Here is a 26,959-nt window from a genome sequence, read left to right as displayed (position 1 = left end):
ACTCCTGCGGGCAGCAGTAGTTCCTGTAGTTGAGCAGCTTGCCCTCCTTGCAACAGTCCCTCACCCAGATGTGAGACACACACGGCACGCCACTGGCCACACACAGCAGGGTACTTTCCTGGTTCGGCTATGCTGGTCGGTGATCAGCAGGCTCTGATAGGCCGCCTTGCACTGCGGCGGGAGGGAATCACAAGAGAGACACTTCACGATGGGCAATATTAGAAATTGAATATGTAGAAGCTAAAGCTAAACATTGCATTCTTTTAGTGGAGCAATTGAGGGAAGAATGCTGAAATGGAACTTGAACCAGGGACCCTTTGTTTACAGAGCAAGTGCACTACCTCCTGTGACATATACAGTTGAAGTCAGAAGTTTACATACACCTTAGCCAAATACATTTAACTCAGTTTTTCACAATTCCTGACATTTAATCCTAGTAAAAAGTATCTGTCTTAGGTCAGTTAGGATCAACACTTCATTTTAAGAATGTGAAATGTCAGAATAATAGTAGAGTGATTTATTTCAGCTTTTATTTGATCACTTTCCCAGTAGGTCAGAAGTTTACATACACTCAATTAGTATTTGGTAGCATTGCCTTTAAATAGTTTAACTTGGGTCAAATGTTTCGGGTAGCCTTCCACAAGCTTCCCACAATAAGTTGGGTGAATGTTGGCCCAATCCTCCTGACAGAGCTGGTGTAACTGAGTCAGGTTTGTAGGCCTCCTTGCTCCCACGCGCTTTTTCAGTTCTGCCCACAAATGTTCTATGGGATTGAGGTCAGGGCTTTGTGATAGCCACTCCAATACCTTGACTTTGTTGTCCTTAAGCCATTTTGTCACAACTTTGGAAGTATGGACAATGACCCCCAGCATTTGGAAGACCCATTTGAGACCAAGCTTTAACTTCCTGACTGATGTCTTGAGATGTTGCTTCAATACATCCACATAATTTCCCTGCCTCATGATGCCATCTATTTTGTGAAGTGCACCAGTCCCTCCTGCAGCAAGCACCCCCAACACGATGCTGCCACCCTCGTGCTTCACGGTTGGATGGTGTTCTTGGCTTGCAAGCATCCTCCTTTTCCTCCTAACATAACGATGGTCATTATGGCCAAAGAGTTCTATTTTTGTTTCATAGACCAGAGGACATTTCTTCAAAAAGTATGATCTTTGTCCCCATATGCAGTTGCAAACCGTAGTCTGGCTTTTTTATGGCAGTTTTGGAGGCAGTGGGCTTCTTCTTGCTGAGTGGCTTTTCAGGTCATGTCGATATAGGACTCGTTTTATTGTGGATATACTTTTGTCCCTGTTTCCTCCAGCATCTTCACAGGTCCTTGTGAAGGGATTGATTTGCACTTTTCATCTCTAGAAGACAGAACACGTCTCCTTCTTGAGCAGTATGACTGCTGCGTTGTCCCATGGTGTTCGTTCAGATGAAAGTGGTACCTTCAGGCATTTGGAAATTGCTCCCAAGGATGAACCAGATTTGTGGAGGTCTACAATTTTTCTTCTGAGGTCTTGGTAATTTCTTGTGATTTCCCCATGATGTCAAGCAAAGAGGCACTGAGTTTGAAGGTAGGCCTTGAAATACATCCACAGGTACACCTCCAATTGACTCAAATTATGTCAATTAGCCTATCAGAAGCTTCTAAAGAGATGACATAATTTTCTGGAATTTTCCAAGCTGTTTAAATCCACAGTCCAACTTAGTGTAGGTAACTTCTGACCCACTGAAATTGTGATACAGTGAATTATAAGTGAAATAATTAGTCTGTAAACAATTGTTGGGAAAATGACTTGTGTCACGCACAAAGTAGATGTCCTAACCGACTTGCCAAAACTATAGTTTAACAAGAAATTTGTGGAGTGGTTGAAAAACAAGTTTATGACTAACCTAAGTGTAGGCTTCATCATAGACTTCCAACTTCAACTGTAGGTGCAGAGGATGTAGTGTGCCTACATACAGTAATGCTTCTCTCCATATTCCATGAGAACTGACATGGCTGTAGAAGTGTGCTCATAGAAATAGAATTGCAGTGAAATGAGAGGCTTTGTCCCTTCTAGTAATTCTCTCTCTATGGGTGTTCCATGTCACCTGTTCCTCGTTGAAGTCGTTGAGGATGAAGCCCGCTCCGGCCTCCAGCTGGGTCTCAGTGTAGCGTTTGTGATAGGGGGGCCGTCTGCACATACTCTATTGGAGGGAAAGGACAACATAAAACATGTTAACATACACAATCAGAGAGATCTTTAGCTGTCATTTAGATAAACAAAAAAGGATGTCGGTGTGTCTTAAATGAATTAAATACATTTCATTGAGGCTGCACAGACCACTGTGGAAGGACCTTTGCCTAAAACTAACCAGATTCCTGGGCAGAATCTTATTTTTCCACACACTCAGTAATTGTTTTCTTGCAAGTTTCCCAGTGACATCAATTATTAACACCAAAGTCTCAAAGTTAGGATTCCGCCGATTAATGAATATCTGTCAAACTTTAATATTGGAATGAACATCAAATTAAGAGACCCCATAATAATTAAAATATAAATGTGGGTCTCCCCCAAAAGGTCAAAGATTTCAATGTTGTGCACCCCAAAAGACAATGTATAATTTGAACACTGGAATGAACTATCCCTTTAAGGGTGTTCCACAGTCTGGGAATACACAAGGGTCCCATCCAGAAACAACCCTGGACCTATGCTTTATGCATGTGGAGATCTGACTGGATTTGAGAGGTGTTCGCAATTTGATAGTACTATAGCTCCACCCTGTCCTCTGATAGGCCAGATGGAGTTTCACCATATTGCTTATACCAATCAAATCCTCTCCCATCTCCACAAGGGCGTAGGGTTTAGGGGTAGATTTGGGATTGGGCCATAGCCTTCTCACCCTCCTCGCCATCGCTGATTGTCTGGTTGGTCTGGCGGTCGCTCTCTGATGATGCGGTCAGCATGAAGGCAAAGCCCAGGAAGAGAGATGCACTCTGGGGCAGCGGGCCGTGAGTCTCCGCCAGGTCACTATGGTCCCAGGGCAGGTCGGTGCCACTGCCTGAGGTGTTACACACACCAACCCGCTGGCCTGTGGAGAGAAATGAATGGATGGACACATACAGACGCCCAATCAGAGACACATACACAGAGAGAGAGAAATAAAAGAGAAATAGAGAGAAGGCAGAAATTAGAAACCATCAATGAAACAGCTGGAATTGTGTATTTCAAGAGAGAAAAGGTCTATGAAGAAAAAGAGCTTTATAACAGACTGAGGAAGAACACGAACACCACCAGTGCAGTAAAACATGAGCTTCAGCTCTTCAAACACCACCAGTGCAGTAAAACATGAGCTTCAGCTCTTCAAACACCACCAGTGCAGTAAAACATGAGCTTCAGCTCTTCAAACACCACCAGTGCAGTAAAACATGAGCTTCAGCTCTTCAAACACCACCAGTGCAGTAAAACATGAGCTTCAGCTCTTCAAACAACTAAAGGAAAAGAGGTTTGACTTAACACTTCTCCAATGTCATGAAACATTGTCTGCCGTCACTCAAAACAAGTTTTTGGGATCCGTGCGCGGTTCAAAGGAGTGAAAGGTTTACGGAAAGACACCCCTCTAAGCAAATATTCAGTGGATAATATAAAAACACACCTTTACCTGTTTCCTTTACACATGTGGACCAACACCAAGTCTAGTAGTTATTCACATACCAACTCAGCCTAAGGTCCTCTGTCGCTCCGTTGGTAAAGCATGGCACTTACAACGCCAGGATAGTGGTTTCAATTCCCAGGACCACCCATTTTAAAGAAAACATTTTTTTATTTGACCTTTAACTAGGAAAGTCAGTTAAGAACAAATTCTTATTTTCAATGACAGCCTAGGAACAGTGGGTTAACTGCCTTGTTCTTGGGCAGAACGACAGATTTTTTACCTTGTCAGCTCAGGGATTCGATCTTGCAACCTTTCGGTTACTAGTCCAACACTCTACCACCAGGCTACCTGCCACCTCGTACATAAAATGTATGCAGTATGCACGCATGACTAAGTGGCTTTGGATAAAAGCGTCTACTAAATGGCATATATTATTATATTATAAGGAGAGGGTGGTGGTTGCAGTGCACTGTGGTAGTCAAAAATGTCTGTGGATCTGAATACAAACTCAAAGGCTTTATGGTTATATACTGTAATCTCTATAGAGAGCTGGCAATACTAAGAATACTCTTTACAGAAAATCATTTCAAATATCCAAATCTTTATTTTTAAAAATTGTGTTAAAAAAAACATTACATTTTCAATACGTGCCCTGCTCTTATAGTTCATAATTACATTCATAAAAACTACCAATACTGACTAAAACCAAATGTATTAATAAATAGTTAAAATGTACATTGCAGCAGTCTAAAAATTCTGCACCCCACTGAGACCAATTATGTTAATAAATATAGAAATACATTTCTAGAATGTATAAAATGCCTCCACCTATCCAAACCATCACCAAGGGCTCTCAGTCCACTGTTCTGGGGTCAGGTCTGTATGGTTTGCTCAGTGATCTATGCTCCGAGGTTGAGGTTAGGGCTGTGGCTTAGTGTTACTGAGGTTGAGGTTAGGGCTGTGGCTTAGTGTTAAATAGACTGGGGTTGGAGGTGGGCATTTTAGGTTTTGGGTTGACATTTAAGTTTAACCTAAATGTTAGAGGTTACAGTTGAGAGTTTAGGCTTGGACACAGAGGTTAGGTGTAGGGTCAGGGTTAAGGTATGGTGTCAAGTTTAGGGTGACTTGGTCTCCGTACCGGCTCTGGCTCCCCCTCTGCGGCCTCGCTTAGCCGGGGTCCTGTCCCTGTCCTCAGAGCTGATCAGCTTCCTCTTCCCAGAGGGGCCAGGGGTGAGGGGGCTGGCCCCCCCTGTGATCCCCCTGCGTCTCCTCTTCCCCTCCACCAGGTTATCTGTGGAAGACAGCGCCATAGAATGTACTCATTATATCTCTACTTCAATCTGTGGGGGTGGGCACAGCAATGTCACACGTCATCACACTTGACACGGAAATGACACTAACATTTAACCCCACTTCTGTTTGATGAAACACTCAGCAGATTCTTCCTGTATGAAGGAATCACTGTTTTCACAGAGACTTGGGAGTCTTTATCAAGCTATGTGAAACGTAGAGATGACTCAACTCAAACTTAAGAGGAGTAATGTAATATATTTCCTTATTGGGCAGTGCTCACATTATACCATTTTAACATTATCATGCCAACTCAACCTGTACTGTTTTTATTTAACCGGGTAAGTTGACTGAGAACACATTCTCATTTACAGCAACGACCTGGGTAATAGTTACAGGGGAGAGAAGTGGAGATGAATGAGCCAATTGGAAGCTGGGGATGATTAGGTGGTCATGATGGTATGGGAATTGGGAATTTAGCCAGGACACCAGGGTTAACACCCCTACTCTTATAATAAGTGCCAAGGGATCTTTTAGTGACCAGAGACAGGACACTCGTTTAACGTCCCATCCGAAAGACTGCACCCTACACAGGGCAATGTCCCCAATCACTGCCCTGGGGCATTGGGATATTTTTTATTATTTTTTTAGACCAGAGAAAAGAGTACCTCCTACTGGCCCTCTTACACCACTTCGTCGCATCTGGTCTCCCATCCAGGGACCACCCAGGACCAACCCTGCTTAGCTTCAGAAGCAAGCCAGCAGTGGGATGCTGGGTGGTATGCTACTGTGCTAGGTCCAATCATTTAGTTTCACACTGTCCTTTCCAGAAGAGTTCCAGCAACTATTGTGTTAGCGTAACCAGGCCAGTGCAGTACATCTCGGCTCAGTGTGGAAAGGGTACTTGTGGTTCTTGCCAGGGCACGGCTATATGGTTCTCACTTAGTCAATCCTCAAAGCTTTGTGGTTGTCTTACCCAGGCTGATATCAGAGGCCTTGGCCAGGGGTGTGGAGGGCTCGTAGGGTCCCAGGCCGTACTGTTCTCTCAGCCTGTTGCCTTGCTCCATGGTCAGGATGACAGAACTGCGGCTGTACCACTGCCTCTCTACAGCTGTAGTGGCTGTAGTCTGGCCCTCCCTCTCTACAGCTGTAGTCTGGCCCTCCCTCTCTACAGCTGTAGTCTGGCCCTCCCTCTCTACAGCTGTAGTCTGGCCCTGCTTCTCCACACTGTAGAACAAGTCCTTGCCCTCCTTCTTGTAGCCCTTCACTCGACCTGGGGAGACAAGGCAAAGCCAGAGAAGGGTTGATAAGCAGTCAAATTTGCATCATATCAGCTACATGGAGAAAAACAGTCAATTGAAGAGAGACTACAGTACACTGATGTTAACATTCCACTGAAGATCCATTACATTTGTGGAGAGTCAGGATCACCAATGCTTCTTTTCCATTTAAAGACAGAATTGGGAAAAGGGCCAACCACATGAAGGGAAATGAGTTTACAGTGACAGCCTGACCTCTTCTCAGCCATGGGTCTGTGTTGAGACTCGAATTGTCTTATTTTTCTATCCTCCACTCCAAACCCATTCCAACCCCATTCTCTCTTCTCCTGTCCTGCGTCCAGATTCTCCACACGTGTTTTCACACTCCCCGTCATGCGTTTAACCATGGGAGAAACTTCCTCCAGTTAATGCTTACACCAAACCAATCATATGCTTTTAAATCCATGTCAGGGATTGTTCAAGTGGAAACTTTGAGAGTGCAAACGATCTGTCCTCTCTTTTCCCCTTCTCATGCCGCTTTCAAAACAACTGGGAACTCTTTGACTTCCGACTTTATTACTTTCAAAACTACTGGGAACGAGGAAAGAAAACGAGCTTGGACTGGGAAAAATCTATTTGAACGGTCATTCCAACTCAGGTCTCTTTCTAGAGCTCCGACTTTCCGACCTGAAGATCACTGACGTCATGATTTGACCTCATATTTTTCAGAGTTCCCAGTTGTTTTGAATGCAGAATCACCTGTGCTGAAGTACTCGTCCTCCAGCAGTGCCGTGACCTCAGTGTCCAGGGGGATGGGGTCGCACAGCAGGATGTCCTTGCCCGTGACCTCGCACTCATAGCTGTCATCGAAGAGCAGCCGGTAACGCCCCTCGCCCAGGTCCTTGGTGATGCGGCCTGAGTAGAAGTAGCCATTGCTGGACCACTTGGCCACCACGCGAAGCCCCACGAAGCTGCTCCCAGCTGGGCTGCTTTCATCTTGGGAAATGGTGGTGAGGAGAGATGTGGAGGAGTGGCTGGGGACCACTGGGCTGTCTGGGATGTGCGGGGTGGGACACAGGCGGGTGTAGGGCTCATCCTCGGAGGAGGACAGTGGTTGGCCGCGGGCATTGGCACGAGGGACCCCGGCACCCCTGAGAGGGTCAATAGGACAAAGAGCACCATCAACATTTTGAACATTACAGACATATGTTTAGAAACGTTATGTAAAGAATAGATCAGCGTTACTCCTCCAGTGGAACAGACCAGTCATGTTCTATATACACTGCACATTTCTTCAAGTAGTGCTTTTAAGTTTGGGCTCCTTTTAGTCAATAAGAAACATACATGTTAGACAGGGACAGCTGTGTTGCATTGAGATGATTAGTGAAGACAGGAAAAGGAGACAGCTGTGTTGCATTGAGATGATTAGTGAAGACAGGAAAAGGAGACAGCTGTGTTGCATTGAGATGATTAGTGAAGACAGGAAAAGGAGGCAGCTGTGTTGCATTGAGATGATTAGTGAAGACAGGAAAAGGAGACAGCTGTGTTGCATTGAGATGATTAGTGAAGACAGGAAAAGGAGACAGCTGTGTTGCATTGAGATGATTAGTGAAGACAGGAAAAGGAGACAGCTGTGTTGCATTGAGATGATTAGTGAAGACAGGAAAAGGAGACAGCTGTGTTGCATTGAGATGATTAGTGAAGACAGGAAAAGGAGACAGCTGTGTTGCATTGAGATGATTAGTGAAGACAGGAAAAGGAGACAGCTGTGTTGCATTGAGATGATTAGTGAAGACAGGAAAAGGAGACAGCTGTGTTGCATTGAGATGATTAGTGAAGACAGGAAAAGGAGACAGCTGTGTTGCATTGAGATGATTAGTGAAGACAGGAAAAGGAGGCAGCTGTGTTGCATTGAGATGATTAGTGAAGACAGGAAAAGGAGGCAGCTGTGTTGCATTGAGATGATTAGTGAAGACAGGAAAAGGAGACAGCTGTGTTGCATTGAGATGATTAGTGAAGACAGGAAAAGGAGACCGCTGTGTTGCATTGAGATGATTAGTGAAGACAGGAAAAGGAGACAGCTGTGTTGCATTGAGATGATTAGTGAAGACAGGAAAAGGAGACAGCTGTGTTGCATTGAGATGATTAGTGAAGACAGGAAAAGGATACAGCTGTGTTGCATTGAGATGATTAGTGAAGACAGGAAAAGGATAATGTCGGCAGGGACCCTGTGGGATTGGAGAGACAATGGTCTGGAACAAATACCTGGGCTACTGCAGCTCTCTAGAAACAGCAGGATGGAGGATCCTTGTTCTAAAGCTAGGAACCCAAAATGTTCAATTTCTGTACTCAAGTCTAAGGTTTCATTAAACTATCTCAGTGTCTCATCTCAGGTTGACTTGTTTTCAAAATGGAAGCCTAAAGGTTGGAAAAAATGTACACGCACCCACACGTTTTAGAATGCTGAATGATGTCGGGAAGCAACCAACTCCCATGCGTCCATGCGTTGCACACCGGTTGAATCGTGTTGCATTACTATTTTGGGAAGGCACAATTGGCTACGTACGTGCTGGCGTGGATGTAGTTGTGTTTGTTCATGCACCTAATGCCTGCTTTTGATGATGTCACTAGGTGTTTCTGAAACTCTGACCCACTACAGCTCCAGTGGCGTCCCTAGACAGGGCTCACCTGGACAGGGGTGAGCGGGACGGAGGTCTGCCCCTCCTGGCTCTTCCGCGGGGCGTCAATGGGGTGAAGGCCCGTGACCCATGGAGTCCTTGAACTCTCTCTCTCATGAACTCTGACCCTGCCGTTTGACCCCTGTGGCCCCTCTGCTGTGGCCCACTCCCCCTCCTGGGGCTGCAGACAGAGAGGGACAGGGAAGGATGAATCATCCCATAAAAGCTGAACTAAGGTCAGTTTTGTATTTTTCCTTATGATGGTTGGGTTAGCTGATCCTAGATCTATGCCCAGGCCAAGTTCTACCAAGAGAAGGACGGTCAGTATAGCAGAAATGGGGCAGCTGATGGATACCCCTATTGTGACCATATGGGCTGGTCCATCTAGGGGAGCAGTTGTGGATAGGGCCTTAGAATAACTTATCTGGGTGTTGAGTTGGGGGGTTGTGGCGGAGGGGTAGTTAGACAGTGGCCAAAGACTGACATATGCATGCATACCTGTCAACACGTAAGAGTGGTTAAAAGCATAGACATAGAATGTCACTTCTAGTAATTATATTTCTATGGTTAAGAGGGTACTTAGAACCCTTGTTTAGTATAGGAATTATTTAGTTTCTCTGATGTTTGTTGTTGACAGGTGTGAAAATGTGCGTGCAAAGACAACAGAGATTAAGACTAAGAAATAAGCAGAATAAATAGTGTTAGAGCATGGATATAGATCATGTTACAGAAGACTAGACTGGGGGCCACTCATTACAAGAAGGCAGAAGGCAGTCACTAGACAGAAAAGGTCAATTCAGATCAGGAAATTAACTGCATGCATCATAAAAATAAACTATCCAATTCAAACCCATGTCCATTACAGTACCTGGCAGACTTGGCCCCTCGGCTGGGCGGCATGATAAACTCGGGGCCCCTCTGGGCAGGACCCGTGACTATGCTGGTGCCCCCGGAGCTGTGCTGCAGGCTGGAAGCTTTGGAGGACAGAGAGCTGACATCACCCAGGTCACCGGAGGTCATGGAGCTGCCGGTGCGACATGGAGAGATGTCGCTTTCCAACACACGGCTGTCCACCACCGGCTCCTCCGACTCCTGAGGAAGAGAAACAACACACACACACACACACACACACACACAGTGAGGCGTAATCAATGTCAAAAAGAAAGAGTTGAAAGGTCTGAGCTAAATGGCTTGGTCCCCACCTCAGTGACCTTACAGTCCACCTCTCTCCCGTCCTCGTAGTACACGTCTGTGATGATGCGTGTGACCGTCGTCCGCACTTCCTGAATGGTCCGCACGTGTCTGCGATGGGCGGGACCAGCAGCTGCCCTCGAGGGTGGGGTCTCTGGCTCGCCCTGTCACACAGAAGGGGGTGGAGTTAACCCTTGACCCTCAGAATGCATTCTTCGCTTACACCCATCAGGGGCTGTATGTATCAAGTATCTCAGAGCAGAAGTGCTGATCTAGGATCAGTTGTGCCTCAGAGATCATAATGAATAATATTACATGGGCAGGTTGGATCCAGATCCTAAATCAGCACCCCTGAGACATTTGATACATTCAGCCCTTGATCTGCTACAAGGTCACTCCAATTTTATATTCTGTCAGAGATAAAATCATAAAATACAATAAGCAATTGTCAATTTATGAATTTAATTTCAAACAGGATGCCAATCTTGATCTGCTAACCGTTAAGGAGTAGGGGCTAGCAGAAGGGACAATGGTTGTTTCTGTTATTCTGTTATGTTATTATTGTTCCATTTTGACATTGTAAGAAGGACAGGAGGTGTGAGGTAACTAAGGACCCTTACGCTGGCTGCTGGAGACCTGGGGCCAGCCGCTTCAAAGCTGGTCTGCTGAAACGCCACTCTCTGACAAAGCTAGAGTCAGAGAGGAGGAAGCAAAAGGACACATGAGACAAGCAAGGTTGGATGAAGAGAGTAAGAAAGAGGGAGGGGGGCGACAAAACAGCAGGACATGAGACAGGCAAGGTGGATGAAGGGAGTGAGAGAGAAACAACAAAACAGGAGAACATGAGACAAGCAAGATTGATGAAAAGAAAGAGAGAGAACAAGGGGGGGGGGGGAATGTTGGTTAGGCTAGAAGAATAACGGACAGGAATCTCATCACTTTCTATCCCCTTGCAATATGATCAACCATATCCTTGTAGCTAACCCAGTGGCTCTTACCTTACTGGGTGAACTGGGAGAGATGGTGTTGTCAAAGCTTGTCTGTTGGGACACGGCCCTCTGTCTGATGGCAGCGGCTCTGGTGGGGGTGGATGGCTCCGGGGGCCCACACGGCTCTCTATCCCCAGCTGCGGTGCCTTTTTGTGGTGTTTTCACTGCTGGAAGGCCTGGGGTGGATGGTTCAGCAGGAGGCTCTTTCTCTCTGAGCCCCAATGGCAACATATGCTTCACTTCCTGGCGGGGGCTGGAGAGGGGCTCGGATTGGCTGTTGGGGAGGCTGATGCATTCCAGGGAGAGAGAGGGGATGGAGGGTCTTTGGGAGCTTTTCTGCTGTGAGGGTGAGCTGAACAGTTCCCCTCTGTGAAAGGTGAGAGAGACATTTCATATGTCAATGGCACAATCAACCACTTTCATTGTGTGGTGAGTGTTCAAGAGCCAAAATGGCTGCCGTGCATCACCCAGAGGGGCGCTACACATGGATGGGGTGAGTCCCTACACTGTAAAGCACTTTCAGGACTAATAGAAATACATGTATGCACATATAAATATACCGTGCCTTCAGAAAGTATTCATATCCCTTAAATTATTCCACATGTTGTTGTGTTACAGCCGGATATAAAAATGGATTAAATACATTTGTTTTCTCACCCATCTACACACAATACTCCATAATGACAAAGCGAAAACATATTTTTTGAAACTTTTGAAAATTAAATACAGACAGCTCTCATTTACATAAGTACTCACACCCCTGAGTCAATACTTTGTAGAAGCGATTACACCTGGATTGTGCAACATTTGCCTATTATTATTTTCATAATTCTTCAAGCTCCGTCAAATTGGTTGTTGATCATTGCTAGACAACCATTTTCAGGTCTTGCCGTAGATTTAAGTCAAAACTGTAACTCGGCCACTCAGGAACATTCACTCTCTTCTTGGTAAGCAACTCCCATGTAGATTTGGCCTTTTATTTTAGGTTATTGTCCTGCTAAAAGGTGAATTCATCTCACAGTGTCTGGTGGAAAGCAGACTGAACCAGGTTTTCCTCTAGGATTTTCCCTGTGCTTAGCTTCATTACGTTTATTTTTTATCCTGAAACTCCCCAGTCCTGAAGCATACCCATAACAGCCAGCACTATGACTGAAATAGAGTGGTACTCAGTAATGTGTTGTATTGGATTTGCCCCAAACATATCACTTTGTATTCAGGACAAAAAGTGAATTGCTTTGCCACATGTTTAGCAGTATTACTTTAGTACCTTGTTGCAAACAGGATGCATGTTTTGGAATATCTGAATTCTGTACAGGCTTCCTTTTTTTCACTCTGTCATTTAGGTTAGTATTGTGGAGTAGCTACAATGTTGTTGATCCATCCTCAGTTTTCTATCACAGCCATGAAACTAACTGTTTTAAAGTCACCATTGGCCTCCCCATGGTGAAATCCCTGAGCGGTTTCCTTCCTCTCCGGAAACTGAGTTAGGAAGGACAGCTATATCTTTGTAGTGTAATTAATAACTTCACCAGGCTCAAAGGGATATTCAATGTCTGCCCTTTTTCTCTCTTTTTTTTTTACCCATCTACCAATAGGTGACCTTGGCGAGGCATTGGAAAACCTCCCTGGTGGTTGAATCTGTCTGAAATGTTATGCTCAACTGAGGGACCTTACAGACAATTGTATGAGTGGGGTACAGAGATGAGGTAGTCATTAAAGATTATGTTCACCACTATTATTGCACACAGAGTGAGTCCATGCAACTTATTATGTGACTTGTTCAGCACATTTTTACTCCTGAACTTATTTAGGCTTTCCATAACAAAGGGGTTGAATACTTATTGACTCAAGACATTTCAGCTTTTCATTTCTAATGAATTTGTTAAAATGTAAAGTCAGAATTCCCCTTTGACATTATGGGGTTGGTGACAAAAAAAGATACATTTAATTCATTTTAAATTCAAGCTGTAACACAACACAATGTGGAGAAAGTCAAGGGGTTTGAATACTTCCTGAAGGCAATGTATAGAAACGTATAGAACGGCTGATATCATCCTTTGCCAAATGTTAATAAAGGTTTCAATATTGCCTCTGTAGTCCTGTAATGGACCGAGAAGCAGGTCCAACTAGGGCTGTGGTGTGTTGTGTGGACACCTTGAAAAAGACCTTGTTATAACACCTCGACAGGACAAAACCAAACAGAGCCTCCATCTCTCTAAGGGGGCATGAATGGTACCCAAAATAGCAGAGAAGTAGGTCTCTCTCACACGCACTCAACCTACTTCCTGAATTCTAAAGATATACCAGGACAGGTAGAGGGCTATCAAGGTCAAATGGACACAAGATTGGAGCAGACAATTAATGTCCCTTGTTAATCCCAATCGGACATACCGTGAAACTCTAATTAATAGCATGGGTGTTTATTTGCTTAAAATCACTCAACACAACAGGCGCTTATTAGAGACAGGCGACTATTTGAGCTAAACAACTATTTCCTTAATAATGCACACAGCTTTTGCTCACTTGCATAGTTAATTCACTTCTAGCATTTTAATAAATGTTCTTCATTTTCTGCACTAATGTGTTATCATTTACACACTGTCACATTTCTGTATTAGTATGCCTCTATTTTGAGAAAATAAATAATTATATAATTATTCTCCTATTTGACTGTGCAATTTTGGCAGTTCTTACTTTCACCACTAGTGTGCGATCAGCCGATTTCTAGGGTTCTGTACTCCAGAAGTTGACTGTTTTTGTGTTTGCCAGTTAGCTAGCAGTTCTCAGCTGTTAGCAGCCAACGGCTAGCAGTTTCTTACTGCTGATAAAAACAGATGACTGACATAACCTTTTCTAGTCATTACTGAATTATTCAATGTAACAAATCAAACATGAAACCTTGTAAATAAGTCATCGTAACCTTGTAAACAATTCATTTAGACCCAGCGTTTATTTGAAACAGGCGTTTATTTGCTGAAATGTGTGCCACTGTCCGGCTTTTAAAATGGACAAGCTGCTATTTGAGACTAGGTTTAATTGAAGTTTTACAGGACTTTAAAACAGAAGGGATACTCTGAGGCGACAATAGACATTAGGCTTGTGTTACTACTAGGCTCTCATTTCAGCCAGCAGGGGGAGCTATTATACTGGGAATCAACTGACTATACTTCAGGTTGGCACCAAATGCTCAGAGACAAACCTTAGTTTTTGAAGGCGTGCTGACAAGAACTATCCTTCTCATGCATCCGAAGAGATCAGTCCGAAACTGGGAGGTAGCCTACTATCCAAATTTGTCCACTAAGAAACGCTCGTTTTAAGGTTTGCATTGCGCAACATTTAAAAAATGTTGTGCCACACTGACCTGATGAACACAACCCATGTCAGAGGCCATACACGTTGTTTACCTGACAGGGGTTCCAGGGTCACTGGGATGGGCCTCGGCCTGGTCCTCCATCACCTGTCTGTGGGCCTCCCTCACCCTGCTGAACACAGAGGGGCTGGGCAGGGGGCTGGGGACAGGGACACTGGTCATACAACAAGCCAATAGAATGTCATGAAATTGCCTTGCAATGCAGTATTCTCCATTTCCTTGGGGAAGAACGGAAATGTGTCTTTATACTAGAACCAAACCCCCTGAGACACACACGCGGAGACACCCTGAGCAGTCCCTTACTAGAAACGGCAGGAGTCGGCATCTAGGATACGGACACCAGCAACCCCCCAGCGAATTCAAAACTACTTTCATAACCCGAGTGTCAACTCAACTGTGCATGGTAAAAGGATGAGCACTCACCCAGAGACAGCGCTCCTAGTGGCTGGAGACTAATGCAGGGAAACTTAAATCAGTTCCACCAAATTTCTATCAACATGTTAAATGTGCAACCAGAGGGGGGAAAAAAATCTAGATCACCTGTACTCCATACACAGAGGCGTGTACCAAGCTCTCCCTCCATTTGGTAAATCTGACCACAACTTTATCCTCCTGATTCCTGCTTACAAGCAAAAATTAAAGCAGGTAACACCAGTGACTCAGTCTATAAAAAAAAGTGGTCAGATGAAGCAAATGCTAAACTACAGGACTGTTTTGCTATCACAGACTGGAACATGTTCCGGGATTCTTCCAATGGCATTGAGGAGCACACCACATCAGTCACTGGCTTTATCAATAAGTGCATCGAGGACGTCGTCCCCAGTGACTGTACGTACATACCCCAACCAGAAGCCATGGATTACAGGCAACATTCGCGCTGAGCTAAAGGGTAGAGCTGCCGCTTTCAAGGTGCGGGACTCTAACCCGGAAGCTTACAAGAAATCCTGCTATGCCCTACAACAAACCATCAAACAGGCAAAGCGTCAATACAGGGCTAAGATTGAATCATACTACACCGGCTCCGACACTCGTCTTATATGGCAGGGCTTGCAAACTATTACAGACTACAAAGGGAAGCACAGCTGCGAGCTGCCCAGTGACACAAGCCTACCAGACAAGCTAAATCACTTCTATGCTCGCTTCGAGGCATGCAACACTGAGGCATGCATGAGAGCATCAGCTGTTCCGGACGACTGTGTGAACACGCTCTCCGTAGCCGACGTGAGCAAGACCTTTAAACAGGTCAACATACACAAGACTGCGGGGCCAGACGGTTTACCAGGACGTGTGCTCCGGGCATGTGTTGGCCAACTGGCAGGTGTCTTCACTAACATTTTCAACATGTCCCTGATTGAGTCTGTAATACCAACATGTTTCAAGCAGACCACCATAGTCCCTGTGCCCAAGATCACAAAGGCAACCTGCCTAAACGACTACAGACCCGTGGCACTCACGTCCGTAGCCACAAAGTGCTTTGAAAGGTTGGTAATGGCTCACATCAACACCATTATCCCAGAAACCTTAGAGCCACTCCAATTTGCATACCGCCCAAACAGATCCACAGATGATACAATCTCTATTGCACTCCACACTGCCCTTTCCCACCTGGACAAAAGGAACACTTATGTGAGAATACTATTCATTGACTACAGCTCAGCATTCAACACCATAGTACCCTCAAAGCTCATCACTAAGCTAAGGATCCTGGGACTAAACACCTCCCTCTGCAACTGGATCCTGGACTTCCTGACGGGACGCCCCCAGGTGGTGAGGGTAGGTAGCAACACATCTGCCACGCTGATCCTCAACACTGGAGTTCCACAGGGGTGCGTGCTCAGTCCCCTCCTGTACTACCTGTTCACCCACGACTGCATGGCCAGGCACGACTCCAACACCATCATTAAGTTTGCAGATAACACAACAGTGAACACCTGATCACCGACAATGACGAGATAGCCTATAGGGAGGTCAGATACTTATTTTCCACCATGATTTGCAAATAAATTCATTAAAAATCCTACAATGTGATTTTCTGGATTTTTTTTCTCATTTTGTCTGTCATAGTTGAAGTCTATGATGAAAATTACAGGCCTCTCATCTTTTTAAGTGGGAGAACTTGCACAATTGGTGGCTGGCTGAATACTTTTTTTGCCCCAGTGTATATATTCATGTACATACTACCTCAATTGGGCCGACCAACCAGTGCTCCTGCACATTGGCTAACCGGGCTATCTGCATTGTGTCCCGCCACCCACCAACCCCTGTTTTACACTACTGCTACTCTCTGTTCATCATATATGCATAGTCACTTTAACCATATGTACATACTACCTCAATCAGCCTGACTAACCGGTGTCTGTATGTAGCCTCGCTACTTTTATGGCCTCGCTACTGTATATAGCCTGTCTTTTTACTATTAATGTTGTTTTATTTATTTACCTACCTATTGTTCACCTAACACCTTTTTTGCACTATTGGTTAAAGCCTGTAAGTAAAGCATTTCACTGTAAGGTGTACACCTGTTGTATTCGACGCACGTGACAAATTTGGTTTGATTTGATACAAACCATGGAAACCAAATGACCTGACAAAGTCAGGTAATACATGTATACGTAAATACATTTAAATATGCAAATAAATGCAAATGTCAGCCATGATCATTCACTGACGGTTGTAACATACTGTATAAGCATCTTTGTATATATACACATTATTCTATAATATTCTCAACAGTGCTCTTATTTGGGGTACAGAGTTGTGAACAAAAAGGCATCCCAGTATGAAAAAAGTATGAAAATATAGGCACACACACTACTGTAAGTGGCTCTGGATAAGAGTGCCTGCTAAATGACTAAACAAAATAATATTAAATGAAGCTGAATCGTGATAATGAGATGTAAAAATCAATTTGGGACACAGTCAAATCCCAGGCAGCGGAAAAAGCCTGAAATCGGGCTGCCTTGCATAGAAACCAAAGCGGGTTACCTGGTTACAGCCTTGACAACGGTGGTAACCTTGGAGACAGAGCCTTCCTCGTCTGATTGCGGTGGCTCTGGGAGGAAAAGAAAAGTGTTTAATTTGGTGTTTTGGGAGGGTTGAACAAAAGAAATAAACAAACAAACAGACGTCTATTCTTGCAGTAAAGGTGTGAGAGTCAGCAGATGTCACATTTCTATACATCAATGGATACGCTTCAGTAGTCATATGAAACCCTTTTAATTCTATGTACACAGTTGTTGGATATTGTTTAATGCTGTTTGCATTTTCTATGGACCACCGTACCATCTGAAAGATAGTCCCTTGTCCCTTCATGGTATCAACACACAGATTCACAAGAAAATAACATACAGATGTCTTGAACATCCATAGGCAAACAAATAGGTCACATACATGGTCATATCACGTTTATAAGCAGGCATTGGAATATAAACCATTACAACAGCTATAATTCCTATTCCATTGGTAATAACATGGTAACCCAGCAGGCCTTAATGAGGAATGTTATTTTTCTTGTCTTTTGTAGGTTCTAAACAGGCCAAACACCATAATGTCTTTGTATTGTGGATCTTTATTTGATTGTCATGTTTCCCCCACAGCTCCCTCTGCTGGGATCTCCACTGGGCCAGTACTGACTGGCAATTTAGAATTACACCCACCTGTGTGGTCTTGTTGTGACATTGATTGCCATTGCCTTGCACGCTGAAGGGCTCATACCCCAAACGTTCGTGCGGCAATAAAAATGTCAATTTAAGTTTATTTACCGGAGTGCTGTCCTATTTCTGTTCTTTGAATAATGTGGTAATAACACATAACAGCTCTTACTCTGCAGGCTGAAGTGTTCTGAGCTGCCCTCCTCCACAGGGGTCACCAGCTTCATCCGCAAACTCAGTTTCCCATCAGCCCCGTCGGCCGTGTCCTCGCCACTCTCCCCCGCCGTGATTTCACTGGTCGCCATCGCCGTCTCCGTGGAAACATCACCCACCGCCGCGGACTTCTCAGAGAAGGAAGTCATGTCTGAGGAAAACAAAAAGAGCCGACGACCACCACAATGTAATCTGGCTCAGATTAGAGCCTCTCTGGGGGATCCTACTAGCGAACCATGATATTGGAATGATGAGGTGAGGTGACTGGGAGAACAACTGTGTTTGTGTAAAGGGGGTGGGTGCGACAAAGAGAGAGTATGTGTGTGTGTGTGTACCTGAGTGGGTGAATCGGAGAGAGAGGGTGAGTGTGTGTTGATGTATGAGGGCAAGTGTGAGTGTGTGTGTGTGTGGGATAGAGAGTGAGTGTGAAGTGATGTGTGAGACTATATAGGTTGGTGGTTAGAATACTTTGCTTCAGTTCACATGGTAAAGCTGGCTATGGAGAGAGCCAGTTGATAGTATTTCTTGAGGGGGAGGAACCCACCAATCGGAGTGCTGTGTCTTGGTGTCTGCTTCAACTGGCTGATCAGAGGGGGAGTGGCACTCACAGGAGGGCCAATCAGCTCACCTTCTTTGGGGAGAGTGAAGTGGAATGGAATCTCTGCAGAGGACAAATATTAATACAAACAAAAACCATTACGATCTCTGAACAGACTGAAATGACGACAGGCTTATATAGCCCTGGTAGCCCAATGGATTTACTGCAGGGACAAAACACTTTGAATTCAATAGAGTTGGCTGAGTCTTTTATCACCGCCTTCCCAACATGGCCACTGATCTGAAGGGACTAGGACACATGAAAGCAACAAGATGAAAATCTATCAAATCTTTCAGCTATCAGTGGTCAGCAAGCAAGCACATGGGGGGGGGGGGGGGGGGGGGTCTACTTATTTATTGAATCACTTCAAAAGCTGTTAAATCAATAAGCAAAAATACACGTTTTTGAACAACCCACCCCATCCCACACATACCCCTGGTGACCTACCCCACCCCATCCCACACATACCCCTGGTGACCTACCCCATCCCACACATACCCCTGGTGACCTACCCCATCCCACACATACCCCTGGTGACCTACCCCATCCCACACATCCCCTGGTGACCTACCCCATCCCACACATTACCCCTGGTGACCTACACCCATCCCACACATACCCCTGGTGACCTACCCCATCCCACACTACCCCTGGTGACCCTACCCATCCCACAACATACCCCTGGTGACCTCCCCATCCCACACATACCCCCTGGTGACCTACCCCATCCCACAACATACCCCTGGTGACCTACCCCATCCCACACATACCCCTGGTGACCTACCCCCATCCCACAATACCCCTGGTGACCTACCCCATCCCACACATACCCCTGGTGACCTACCCCATCCCACACATACCCCTGGTGACCTACCCCATCCCACACATACCCCTGGTGACCTACCCCATCCCACACATTACCCCTGGTGACCTACCCATCCCCCACATACCCCTGTACCTACCCCACTGGTGACCTACCCCATCCCACACATACCCCTGGTGACCCTACCCCATCCCACACATACCCCTGGTGACCTACCCCATCCCACACATACCCCTGGTGACCTACCCCATCCCACACATACCCCTGGTGACCTACCCCATACCACACATACCCCTGGTGACCTACCCCATCCCACACATACCCCTGGTGACCTACCCCATCCCACACATACCCCTGGTGACCTACCCCATCCCACACATACCCCTGGTGACCTACCCCCATCCCACACATACCCCTGGTGACCTACCCCATCCCACACATACCCCTGGTGACCTACCCCATCCCACACATACCCCTGGTGACCTACCCCATCCCACCACATACCCCTGGTGACCTACCCCATCCCACACATACCCCTGGTGACCTACCCCATCCCACACATACCCCTGGTGACCTACCCCATCCCACACATACCCCTGGTGACCTACCCCATCCCACACATACCCCTCCCACCATACCCCTGGTGACCTACCCCATCCCACACATACCCCTGGTGACCTACCCCATCCACACATACCCCTGGTGACCTACCCCATCCCACACATACCCCTGGTGACCTACCCCATCCCACACATACCCCTGGTGACCTACCCATCCCACACATACCCCTGGTGAACCTACCCCATCCCACACATACCCCTGGTGACCTACCCCATCCCACACATACCCCTGGTGACCTACCCCATCCCACACATACCCCTGGTGACCTACCCCATCCCCACACATACCCTGGTGACCTACCCCCATCCCACACATACCCCTGGTGACCTACCCCATCCCACACATACCCCTGGTGACCTACCCCCATCCCACACATACCCCTGGTGACCTACCCCATCCCACCTACCCCTGGTGACCTACCCCCATCCCACACATACCCCTGGTGACCTACCCCATCCCACACATACCCCTGGTGACCTACCCCATCCCACACATACCCCTGGTGACCTACCCATCCCACACATACCCCTGGTGACCTACCCATCCCACACATACCCCTGGTGACCTACCCCATCCCACACATACCCCTGGTGACCTACCCCATCCCACACATACCCCTGGTGACCTACCCCATCCCAACACATACCCCTGGTGACCTACCCCATCCCACACATACCCCTGGTGACCTACCCCATCCCACACATACCCCTGGTGACCTACCCCATCCCACACATACCCCTGGTGACCTACCCATCCACACATACCCTGGTGACCTACCCCATCCCACACATACCCCTGGTTGACCTACCCCATCCCACACATACCCTTGGTGACCTACCCCATCCCACACATACCCCTGGTGACCTACCCCATCCACACATACCCCTGGTGACCTACCCCATCCCACACATACCCCTGGTGACCTACCCATCCCACACATACCCCTGGTGACCTACCCCATCCCACACATACCCCTGGTGACCTACCCCATCCCACACATACCCCTGGTGACCTACCCCATCCCACACATACCCTGGGTGTTCCCCACCACCCCATCGAAAACATACCCCTGGTGTTCCCCACCACCCCATCGAAAACATACCCCTGGTGTTCCCCACCACCCCATCGAAAACATACCCCTGGTGTTCCCCACCACCCCATCCTAAACATACCCCTGGTGTTCCCCACCACCCCTTCCATGCCTTCCTCCTGGCTACTCCAACAGCTGACAATCTTGACCCTCTATTTCTGAAACTATCCGCCGCCATTGTCGCAACCCCTATTACCAGTCTGTTCAACCGCTCTTTCATATCGTCTGAAATCCCCAAGGATTGGAAAGCTGCCGCAGTCATCCCCCTCTTCAAAGGGGGAGACACCCTGGACCCAAACTGTTACAGACCTATATCCATCCTGCCCATTATGGTGTCATTACCTAAGTTTGGCCTGTTTAGAACCTACAAAAGCCAAGTCAAAAAACAGGTCACTGACCATCTCGAATCCCACCGTACCTTCTCTGCTGTGCAATCTGGTTTCCGAGCCAGTCACGGGTGCACCTCAGCCACGCTCAAGGTACTAAACGATATCATAACCGCCATCGATAAAAGACAGTACTGTGCAGCCGTCTTCATCGACCTGGCCAAGGCTTTCGACTCTGTCAATCACCATATTCTTATCGGCAGACTCAGTAGCCTCGGTTTTTCTAATGACTGCCTTGCCTGGTTCACCAACTACTTTGCAGACAGAGTTCAGTGTGTCAAATCGGAGGGCATGTTGTCCGGTCCTCTGGCAGTCTCTATGGGGGTGCCACAGGGTTCAATTCTCGGGCCGACTCTTTTCTCTGTATATATCAATGATGTTATTCTTGCTGAGGGCGATTCCCTGATCCAACTCTACGCAGACGACACCATTCTGTATACTTCCGGCCCTTCCTTGGACACTGTGCTATCTAACCTCCAAACGAGCTTCAACGCCATACAACACTCCTTCTGTGGCCTCCAACTGCTCTTAAACGCTAGTAAAACCAAATGCATGCTTTTCAACCATTCGCTGCCTGCACTCGCACGCCCGACTAGCATCACCACCCTGAATGGTTCCGACCTAGAATATGTGGACATCTATAAGTACCTAGGTGTCTGGCTAGGTACTAGGTGTAAACTCTCCTTCCAGACTCATATCAAACATCTCCAATCTAAAATCAAATCTAGAGTCGGCTTTCTATTCCGCAACAAAGCCTCCTTCACTCACGCCGCCAAACGTACCCTAGTAAAACTGACTATCCTGCCGATCCTCGACTTCGGCGATGTCATCTACAAAATAGCTTCCAATACTCTACTCAGCAAACTGGATGCAGTTTATCACAGTGCCATCCGTTTTGTTACTAAAGCACCTTATACCACCCACCACTGCGACCTGTATGCTCTAGTCGGCTGGCCCTCGCTACATACATACTCATCCCCATACTGTTTATATTTATTTACTTTTCTGCTCTTTTGCACACCAGTATCTCTACCTGTACATGACCATCTGATCATTTATCACTCCAGTGTTAATCTGCAAAAATTTTAATTATTCATCTACCTCCTCATGCCTTTTGCACACAATGTATATATATTTTTTATTTTGTGTTATTGACTTGTTCATGGTTTACTCCATGTGTAACTCTGTGTTGTCTGTTCACACTGCTATGCTTTATCTTGGCCAGGTCGCAGTTGTAAATGAGAACTTGTTAAACTTAGGTTAAATAAAGGTGAAATAAATCAAATAAATGAAAACATACCCCTGGTGTTCCCCCCCCACCCCATCCTAAACATACCCCTGGTGTCCCCCCCCCCCCCCATCCTAAACATGGCGCCCCCCCCCCCCCCCCCCCCCCCCCCCAAATATACCCCGGATGGCCCCCCCCCCCCATTCCCCAACCCAAACATACCCCTGATGACCCACCCCATCCCCCAACCTCGGTCTACACACAATATATTGGACAAAAACAAACTTCTATCTACTTCATGGATTCTTAATAGTCTTTCATCGTTTCCTTGTGTCCTCGCTCCTCAAAATGCATTGGAGGTGAGGGAAGAAGGTCTGAGGTTCCTCCCCTCTGATCTTTTCCTACAATGTGTTTTGAGAAGGAAAGAAAGAAGAGAGGACACAAGGAATCAAGGAAATGCTATTGAGTCACCTGATATCTCCACAGGCATCTAGGCCTCTCACCTCCAGAGCTGTCACTGAGGCTCTTGTCTCGGAGCCCCTCTGCTTCCCTAGACCCTTCCTTATCAGCCTGGGTGAGTCCGATTGGTACCAGCTGGGTGTCCTTCAGCTGTGACCCTGTGCCATTGGACGACACTGACCCCCGCCGGCTTGCCACTGGCTGAGACGTGCCCATGTTAGACGGCGACTTAACTTCCTTCTCCAGTAGCTGGGAGCTCCTCTCACTCTCCTCCAGCACAATGATGCTGCTGCAGCTCTCCTCCTCTCCTACTCCTCCCTCACTCCTGGAGTGCGAGACAGGGAACTTCCCTATTTTTTCCTCCTCTTCTTCCTCCATGGGCTCTGGAGAAAGCACCTGGCTCTGAGAGAGAGACAGATAGAGGCCTGAGCCCTCAGGCCCCAACGTGCTGTCGTGCTGCTTCTCTCCCCCCTCCTCTATCCCTTCTTCATCTGCTTTGTTTTTCTCCTTTAGGCTGTTGGTAGCAGTGCCTCCACGCTCCTGCGATAAAGACTGTATGGATTTAGACGGGTCCCTGTTTTTCTGTGAGCTCGTCGGGCTTCCCCCTCCTCCTGCTTCTCCTATGTCTCTCCTTCCTCCTCCATCTCTTCTGGAGTCTACACAAACACCTGGACTCGGAGAGAGAGCCTTCACTGATCCCACGTGAGACATCTGTGGGAAAACAGACTGGGATTGAGACTGAGACAGGGAGGCTAAACTACAGGCAGCGCTATTCGAGGAAGAAGGCGTCTCCTGCACACAGCTGCTAGGGGTGAATAAGTCTATGGTTTCAAGCTTCTGTTGGGAGGAAGGAGAGGGGGAAGAGGCCTTGGCATCCTGCTTCTGAGAACTCTCCGTTTTGGTCACATTGATACCATCGTCGCCTATATTCATGTTGCGTACATTCAAGGTTGTCTGTTTGTGCGTGTCAGACTTCTGTGAAGTGTTACATTCCTCTCTCCTGGTACTTTCCCCGCTAGTCTTCAGTAAGTCAGGCACCTGAGGAACTTTAGGCAAAATAGCAGGTGTTTTTGGGTCAGAGGGGACCCCGTTACTTTCCCTCTTCTGGCTGTTACGTGAAATCACAGAGTCCACTGGTGTCTATCTGTAGGCGTCCGTCCAGACCTTCTTCTATCTGTGTAGCCTGACTGTCCTCCTCGACATCCTTCCCCCCAGCCTGCATGGAAGCCTGCTGGGCCAGACTACAGCTCTGAGTATTCACAGACAGCTCCAGTTGGAAAGAATCAGTCACAGAGTGTTCTCGGTCAGTTGTTGTGGGTGCTTTGGGACTGGGTGGGTGCAGCGGCCATCTTGGGTGAGCTTGAATCCAGTGCTGTGGGTTGGGATGATGATGTCACTTTCCTGCTGTGCGTCTCTTGTGGAGCTATGCTACTGCTTCCAGCCTCTTGGCTCTGGGTTGGGACAAATACATCCTTTGGAAAGGGAAAGAGAAGAAACTAAATTGGTGTTTTATGAACCTATAGGACTTAACCTGATTGAATAATGAGATTCTTGATCATCATTATAAACCAACATAATCCATAATAAGGGAAAAATAAAGAGCGATAAGGGTAGATCCCTGGTCTCCATTTATGTGGTACCATGTGGCTCAGTTGGTAGAGCACGGCACTTGCAACGCCAGGGTTGTGGGTTCAATTGCCACGAGGGGACTAGTAGGAGAAAATAAGTAGGAAAATGTATGCACTCAATACTGTGAGTCACTCTGGACAAGTGTGTCTGCTAACCACTAAAATTTCAATTAAAAATATATAGATATAGTTACATTCAAGGTGAAAGTTGTGTACAGAAAAATGTAAAGACTTCATTCTTGCCTTATACTTTCTAAAAGTATATAATCATACTATTTAGAACAAACTGTTTAGTAAAAACATACGCCGTAAGCAACATACTGTGTGTCAGACTTTGAGGAGACATGTACTTGTGGTTGTTCCACTTAGCTATCTTAAGATGAATCCACTAACTGTATGTCACTCTGGACAAGAGCGTCTGCTAAATGACTAAACTGTCAAAAAATAATACTAGGCTCATCCATACTGAGAAGACGTCATCTAATGCACAATTGGTTGTTCCCCACCATGCTTTCATTTTGGTACAGCCCAAACCCTTACATGATTATCAGCTGTTGTCAAACACATATTGGTCTGAGTTCCTACTACATGAAAAGCCATGCGTATGACATCCAGGCATTTAAAGCCAACTACATTTTCGAAATGACTCATACTATAAAACATGATATTTTTCACATTCCCAAACAGCCTACTATTTAGTACGCAAAAACGGATAACCGGACACGGCCATTGAGTTCAGTGCTAACTGAATCTATTTTTCCCCCCACTATCTGGTCAATGGATTAAAGATACGTACATGAGAGAACTCAGGCTGGGTAGGCAGAGAGAGGGTCCTCTCCAACACAAAACCTGGGGAGTTCTGGGATACTGGGGTGGATGCTGAGGGGTGTGACTTAGGAGCTGGGTCCATGTCCATTGGCTCCTCCTCCTTACCATCCGATTGGTCCTCCGGAGGCATAGACGTGTCCATTGGTTCGTCGGCACCTGCGGGGTTACCAGAAGTCTATCACTGAGTTCTATTTTTCAGAATAGAAACTAAAACAACGGACATGTCAACTGGATAAAATAAAGTTTAGTTACCCAGTTCATTTTCTTGTCCTGTCGGAATGAATTGGACGATGAAAGGTGTTTGGCTCAAGTTTTCCTGGGTGGGTGCTACAAACTCAGAGTTTCTATAGGAAGGGAAGGCAAAGATGAATGCAACAATCATTCTTCCTCTGATGAGGACAAAACAGAATCGCTGGCTGTGTTCAGTAGGGACAAAACGTTTTGAAATGGTAAAGTACTACCTCAACTTGACCAATTGGAACACAGATTTTCCTATTGTCTTGCTGAACACAACCCAGGCCAACCCAAACAACAGGGCAACTACTCCAGGGATGCAAACTCGTGATGGGCCTAAAAAGGTGACACTTTTTATTGCACTGAAAACATGCAAAAAAATCCCTGCCAGGGGGAAAGGCAGGTTTTAACTAATTAAAAACAAAAATAATATTATCTACATGATCAGTATAAATATTGCACTTGGAAAAAATCTTCTTAAAGTAGAAATATAATGCCTGTGTTTCATTTTATTTTGCTCTATTATAGTGGCCAATATATACATCGATCAAGTGAACAAGGTTACGTGTGCAAAAAATAACTTTCACTGAGTAAAAAAATATATAATCTCCCGCACTCACACACAGGGTTACTGTCAGTTCAACACAACAAAAACAATATCTTTGGGCTACACTGATAGTTTACATTGTACACTTTCTGCTGTGGACATCTGTTCTACACATGTGCAGGAAAGTGAGAGGGAAAGTGTGTCGTGTCCTTTCACCTTTATTTTTCATTCTGAAAAT

At 46.2% G+C, this 26,959-nt stretch overlaps 1 protein-coding gene across 1 annotated transcript; it reads right to left on the bottom strand.

Moving 5' to 3' along the window:
• Positions 1 to 12: 12 nt before the first annotated feature.
• LOC109894977 (TP53-binding protein 1-like) lies at positions 13 to 26,231 on the bottom strand (the record flags this gene model as incomplete). Its single annotated transcript, XM_031819804.1, is given in 20 exon segments — positions 13 to 109; positions 112 to 171; positions 2,095 to 2,172; positions 2,174 to 2,190; positions 2,887 to 3,075; positions 4,778 to 4,930; positions 5,906 to 6,202; positions 6,948 to 7,339; positions 8,877 to 9,047; positions 9,735 to 9,958; positions 10,069 to 10,221; positions 10,678 to 10,746; positions 11,056 to 11,413; positions 14,451 to 14,555; positions 17,402 to 17,468; positions 18,239 to 18,430; positions 18,824 to 18,940; positions 23,529 to 24,956; positions 25,909 to 26,096; positions 26,193 to 26,231. Coding segments are annotated over 18 exon segments (3,628 nt in total), but the record flags the coding sequence as incomplete, so codon positions are not given.
• Between the last annotated feature and the right edge of the window lie 728 nt (positions 26,232 to 26,959).

This window comes from Oncorhynchus kisutch, unplaced genomic scaffold (assembly GCF_002021735.2).
Source record: "Oncorhynchus kisutch isolate 150728-3 unplaced genomic scaffold, Okis_V2 scaffold2611, whole genome shotgun sequence".
Taxonomy (NCBI): Eukaryota; Metazoa; Chordata; class Actinopteri; order Salmoniformes; family Salmonidae; genus Oncorhynchus; species Oncorhynchus kisutch.
Note: the sequence above shows the minus strand (reverse complement) of the source record. Positions and strands in the feature narration are given on the sequence as shown.